Below are 6,573 nucleotides of genomic sequence, written 5' to 3' on the forward strand. Positions count from 1 at the left end.
TGTTCCTCCTCATTGCAGATCCATTTAAGATGGTTTGGGCCCGTCAGAGCATAACCTTGGGGCAAATCCAGAATCTGGTGAAGGAATCATACAGGAGGTGGAGAATCTCTCAAGAGTTTTATGAGTTTCCCAGTTGGACTTGCTACCTGATCGTGCATACTAAACACATCTTCAGTGTATATGATCCAGGATAAAAACCTTAAAACTAAATTGGTCTGATTTAAAATCAGTATTCTGGTACTGGATTTTTTGACAATCCAACATAATATCTGCAAAGTATACAGACTTAAACCTCTCCGTTTGGCTCACTTAATATAAAAGAGGTATATTTTAAATTAAAGTGACAGTTTTTTTTCTCCTCAGACTACCAAGCAGTAAGTAATGAATCTAAAGAGCTGAGCTGTTTTTCCATGAAGTTAAATTATTTTGTCGCATCTGGGTTTTATAAAAGTAACTAAACCAATTAAAGCCACATTAGCTATCAAGAGTATGAATGTTTTTTTTTTTTTGGTCATTAATAAAGACAATTTTGTGGTTTCCTCTGTGATACAAAAAAAAAAAAAGATTAAGCTTTATATTTGCAGTTTCCTTCAACAAACTTTCCTTGGGCTGCATATGCAACAACTTGTCCGCTACCAGGATCCTGCTACATGATCTCCAAAAATGCCAAAGACTTTGCCGTGAGCGTAACTCCCGACATTCAGTCAAATGTGTCGAGTGCATTTAAAGCGAGCGCTCAGACTGGCTCTACTGATGCAGTCCTCCCTCTGGCAGGCCTCACCTGGATGCTGTAAATCAGCTAGGATTTGTTGCCCATACACAAACACTCTACAGGGGCTGACCTCATGGGAGCCCCAGTGGTGTAGGATTTAAACAGATCTGCAAAATTCTGATTGACATTCAACAAAAAAAGGCAGAACTTCAAGTTTGTGGATTCTCAAATTAGGCCTGTAGATTAAAATAAAATAAAGGGGCAACATGAAGACCAGTTGAGCAATCAATGCTTAAAAGGTTTAAAATACAGGAGTGCTTTATTTATTTACACTCAACCACTGAATCTGAGAGCAGCGGTGCGTGGAGGTTAGACGCCAACTGCCAGAGGAGTAAAGCGACACTAGCTGTTCAGCTATTAGGCCAATTAACAAAGTGGTCAGAAGGGGCCGGGCAGCAGAGGAACAGCCTGAAATGGAGAGATGAGGGTGTGAAGTGACAGTCAGCACATCTGGTCTCATCAATAATGCAGCGGGCCTTTAAACGGCAGTTTGTCGCATGTTGAGCGGTGCTGGCTGAAATCAAGCCCGACACCCAAGAAGTGCCAGGGGAGAGTGGAGAGAGAAAAAGAAAAAAAAAAAGAGAGGGGTGAGGCTGCTTAGGATCCTGAAGTGGTAAAAAAATAAAAATAAAAAAATACACCCCTCTATTGTTTTAACATCTACATGTGATACTTTGTCGGAAAGAGCAAGGTGAGATTCAAGTTCAAAGTACCCAGAGGGATGAAGAGGAACATGGAGATGATAAGATCGACACAACTTTAGCATTTATGTAAGTTTTTTTTATTATCAAAATGAAAAAGACAAAATTCCCCCCCAAAAAAAGACAGCATCCGCTCTGCTTTACCTCTTAAACATGGAAACATTTTGACAGTGTTTCTATCTCAACAATGTCAACAATAATCCAACGTCTAAATTAAAACAAAACATGAAAATAAAACAAACCCCCGTCTTCAAATCTTTTAGAAACACTATCAGTGATCCAGCTGGAAGAAACCCTGTGAAAAGTTCATTTTCCTGTGATAAGAGGATTTCTGAGGACGACGATCACAGAGTCCCCTCTGAGGAACATTTTAGAAATGTAGCGGTCCTTGTTGACGGGCTTTGACTTCTTCTTTCCCTTCCCGCTTTTTGGAACCTCTGTCCACATCTCTTTCACATTCTCCAGGACCATGTTACAGTGCCTAGAAGGATGGTACAGACACAGATCATTAAAATAATATCCTCTGGAATATTCACAGGGAATTAAAACAGATCAAATGCACACTCAAATTTACACAATTGTGAGTTTAAGGGTAGATCAAGTACATGAAGGTTTGCAGAAAGTTCTGGATTTAACATAACCAACTGTTTCATCATGACTTGCTACAGTAAAACTGCTAAGAGGACAGAGAAAGTCAAACGGACTTCTTCATTAGTACCCCTCCCCCACCTGTTGCAATACATTACTGATCATAAGACAGCTCAAACATGATCTCTTTGCTTACAAGAAAAACTAATTTGGTTGATTAGAAACACCTTCAGCCATGAAAAGCACAGAAATACAGTGTAGAAATCAAACTACTGGTACAAAGGAAACAGTTTCTTAACAACACCTTGCAGCATTAGATAAATCAGCCAGCTGCAGACAAGCTGGACTAATACACTAATAAGAATTTAAACCTGCGATAAGGCTCCCACATTTGTCTATGGACGTCTGTGTCGACTGGAGGCAGACGGAGTAGAGCAAACCAAAATTTTGACGTGTCCCACTATGCCTCTAGGTGGGAAGTACTTCTTTCCAGGAACGAGTATTCAGATGGGACAGTTTTAAAATGCGACACCTAGCTGACACGGATCCCCAGGCGATAGATGACAAGTCACAACAAGGACCCAGAGCATCTCAGCCACCCTCTCTACCTCACAGGAAAGCCCACACAAACTTCTGATAAATATTTTGCCCCTTTTAAAAAAACAAACAAAAACTCCAACATAAGACATTTTAGAAATGTATGCTGACAAAAAACAAACAAACATAAAACTATATAAATATCAGTGACAAATGCTGTAATTATAGACAAACTTATATTGAGATATTGGAGATTTTTTTTTAAATGATTTGATCTTCATCAGATTTTTCACCTTTATCCCTAAAGGTCTGCAGATCTTGCACAATCCTTAAAACACTTTTTTTCAAGCAGACACAGTTTATACCCCAAAGCCTGTTTTGTGACTCAGCGAGTACCTGTCAAAAGCTTTGACTCTTCCAAGCAGCTTCTTGTTGTTTCGACAGTTGATGAGGACCTGAGTGTTGTTCTTCACCGACTGGGTGAGCACTGACAGCGGCCCAGTGTTAAACTCTTCCTCCTCACGTTTCTGGAGCTCCTCGGGGGTCATCTCCGATTTGGGTTTCGTCAACAGACTCCTGGAAAAGACAGCACACAGTAGCTGTTATTACAGACTAACTCGGAAGAATTGCTTTAATGTTGATATGGCAGAAATGTATAAAACTGAAAATGAAAAACAAAAAATGAACCCTTATGATTTTATAACCTAAAATACTTTGATATCATTCCATGTACTCTGTAAAAGATAGCAATTTTTACAGTAATCTGAACTGACCACTATGAAGTACTCACTGAAAATATTAGGAAAAGAAAAACAATAAAAAAAAAAGGAATAAAAAGGATAAATCTACACTCTTCAAACTTCTCCTACTGACTCCACACAATTTTTTCATCTGTCATTCCATGCCTCCATCTCTCTTTAACTTTTAACATTTGTGTTAGCTTTGGTATCCATTGAAGTGAGACTTGACAGCAAGATGAATAGATGTGTAATATGTTGAAATTCTAAGCCTTCCATACAGTTGAAATATAAAAGAAAACTATTATTTCAAACAGTCCTATCAGGTACTATTTGATACGGAATAATTTGCTAAACACTGTGAAGCCTTTAGATTTCCTGCTAGTGGAGCCTTGTATTCTCCACAGCTGTAACGACAACAACAATGATAAAAACACTGTTAAGTGCTGCACAAACAGCACTGAAAAATATCATCTTATGAATAATTACAAGTAACTGAAGCTAAATGCATTATAAAGAAATGCTATTAACAGTTAAAGTAGGAACATTTCACTCCCGTTGATGAGGGGCACATTTATCTTGGTTCGGTGCTGTTGCACCAAATTTCTGATTCATTTTCTGGCTTTAAGGGACATTCTAGATATAATTTGAAATTGGAAATGTTCATCTCTGGGGAAAAATGGAACAAACTTCAAGTAGTTGTGTTTTTATCAGCATGTCCACAGCTGTCATAAAAAAAATATATACAAAGTTTGACTGGCTCTCAACAAATATAGCAATCTCAAACAATCTCAACAAAAAGTGTTTCACTCTACTTCTGAAATTTAATAATAAAACAACATATCTTTCTCTCTCTCTCTATATATATATATCTATATAGATACATATATGTTAAAAATTACCTTTAAAGACCTTTTATCCAGCAAAACTGTGTTTAATTTGAAGACGAATGAATTCTTGTGAAAATATATGTCAGTAAAATAAAACTGAACATTGTGATTAAAATATAACTCGTAATAAATACACCAATAAGCTGTGTTAATATTAGGGCTGAACTATTTTGCCAAACAGGAAAATTGTAATTATTATAAAACAATATTCCAATGTTATTTGATTTGCCCTTGGACTAACCACAATCAAATAAATGTTTCAATAAAGGGTTGAGGATTTTTCATTATTATTCATTCCAAAGCCCATTTTTGCTGGACTTTACTGCAACCTTTGTGTAAAAAAGTGCTAAATTCTACTTGCAGGGATGAATCTGTGAGCTAGCTGCATCTTTCTCTCTTCTATCTGTGGTTGCAAACCTACTTTAACCATATTACTGCCACCTAAAGGGCTGGAATAAGAAATTTAGCTACTTAAATAAGTTTAAATAAATGTAATATGACCAAAATTGAGTGCCTCAGATTTGTAAATTGGTTTTTCTTAAGTTGCAATTATATTGCAAATGCGATTAATTGCCCAGCCCTAGCTCATATCAGACATAAACCTCAGATCTAAATAATTAAATAAAAAAAAAAAATGTAATTCCAGTATTTCCATTTTTTTAATCTAATGCAGCTTCTGATTGCTGTGTGCTTTTGACATTAAAACAACTTAAACCTAACTTGTAAACGCTTCCTAATGAGATGATAAAAAGACAACTTTACCTAAAATGATTTGTCTTCATTCAACAACCAGAGTCACCGAATTTAATTCAGGGGAAAACAGCCTGAATTCTTGGTACTAAAATAGATCCATTTAGCTAACAGTTATTGCAAGGTTGTTATTTATAAATATACACATTGTGTACAGAGATACTGAAATGATAGATTTGCCAAATATATCTGTCTATCTATATATATTTTGTTCAAGGTATTAACTTGCTTTTACTGCAGAACAGGACATAGAGAAAATAAGCTTTTGTTTCAATGGATAATGCTATCCGTTGCTGTTTTTAAGACAATCTCTCTTAATGTTTAAGGTACACATATGTACATCGTTGGATAAATATTTGTTAGTTTAACAGCATAAAAACTGACTCTTTTAAGACCAACATCACTGCACAGAGTTATAAAACGATTACATATGAGCTGGAGCTAACTAGCCTCTTTGCCGAAAAGGCTAAGCTAATGCTATTAGCATCAGAGGTAAGAGGTGAGAATTCGTAGCAAAGAGCGTGAAAGAGAAAAACTAAAGCGCTACACTGGAGGTATCTATCACACGTTTTACTTACATGACTGGTGTATTATAAAGTCGATTTTCCTAATATTTACAGAGCTTTTCTTCACCAGAACCTCCGTAACGGCAACGATTCAGCCAGGCTCGCGTGCTCAGAGTCACTTCCGGGTTAATTCGTACGCGCTTGAAGTAGTTTACAACTACCGGGTTACTACGGATCGTGTCAAAAACATAATCGCCTTTCATTTTTTTCACCGTACGTTGCTCTTTGGTGGCAAGAAATTAATGTTTTGTTTAGTGTATTCAGTTTAATTCAATAAAACACAACGCATTGATGTAACAGCCAAAACCGCGAATGAAAAGGAGCAGAAAGAAGTAAAACCATATTTACAAAGAAAGGGTAAAATCCCCGTTAAAAAAATATTACTTAATTATATTACTTAATTAACTCGAGGACATTCCACGACTGTAAAGAATAACCCACAATATTTATTACATGCATACAACAATAATAGATTAGTTCACTAAGTTAGAGTTTAGACTCTGAAATAATCATCACCTTTGTTAGAAATACATATTACTTTTAAGTTGAATTAACTTTCTCTTTTTCAAAATATATTTTGAATATGGTTTGATATGATTTTTTACGTGTCATATACACACATTTAAAACATACTCTATTAATGAAATAAGTTTAAATCTGTTTAACTGTAATGGATTTGCATGAGATTTGTATCCTCCACTTATAGTTATTACTGCTGTCTTCTTTAAAAAAAAGCTTACTGATTTTAAATGTGTTCAGTAACCTTTCAACCACACCTCCACACAAGAGTTCAAATATGGTACAATCAGTGAATTGTACAAAATATACAAAGCCTTTTCATTTAGGAATTCCTTCATTTTAGATAACAATTTTGTGGATGTTTCTTCCACTGCCACATTTATATGCTAATATAGTAATATTAATATGCACATTTATTTAAAATAATTTAAAATAATCTTTTTATTTGTTATCATATAAACTTTTTATTAAATGTTAATAGTAGTTGTCTTGAAGATTTTCTAATATACCCAA

General features: G+C 35.5%; 1 protein-coding gene across 1 annotated transcript; it reads right to left on the reverse strand.

Moving 5' to 3' along the window:
• Window positions 1–1,545: 1,545 nt before the first annotated feature.
• On the reverse strand, window positions 1,546–5,686 carry LOC107101233 (small nuclear ribonucleoprotein Sm D2). The gene is made up of 3 exons (XM_015400063.1): window positions 5,554–5,686; window positions 2,995–3,174; window positions 1,546–1,954 (listed from the first exon to the last, which is right to left on the reverse strand). Coding segments are annotated over exons 1-3 (357 nt in total). The 5' UTR covers window positions 5,556–5,686; the 3' UTR covers window positions 1,546–1,779.
• Window positions 5,687–6,573: the final 887 nt, after the last annotated feature.

The sequence above is a fragment of the Cyprinodon variegatus genome, unplaced genomic scaffold (genome assembly GCF_000732505.1).
Source record: "Cyprinodon variegatus isolate N-32 unplaced genomic scaffold, C_variegatus-1.0 Scaffold1068, whole genome shotgun sequence".
Taxonomy (NCBI): Eukaryota; Metazoa; Chordata; class Actinopteri; order Cyprinodontiformes; family Cyprinodontidae; genus Cyprinodon; species Cyprinodon variegatus.

Bases quoted from the DNA above. Each gene is read 5' to 3' on its own strand.
- LOC107101233 (XM_015400063.1), bottom strand. The intron at 1,955-2,994 runs GTACTCGCTGAG...CCATCCTTCTAG, and splicing joins AGAGTCAAAGCTTTTGACAG to GCACTGTAACATGGTCCTGG.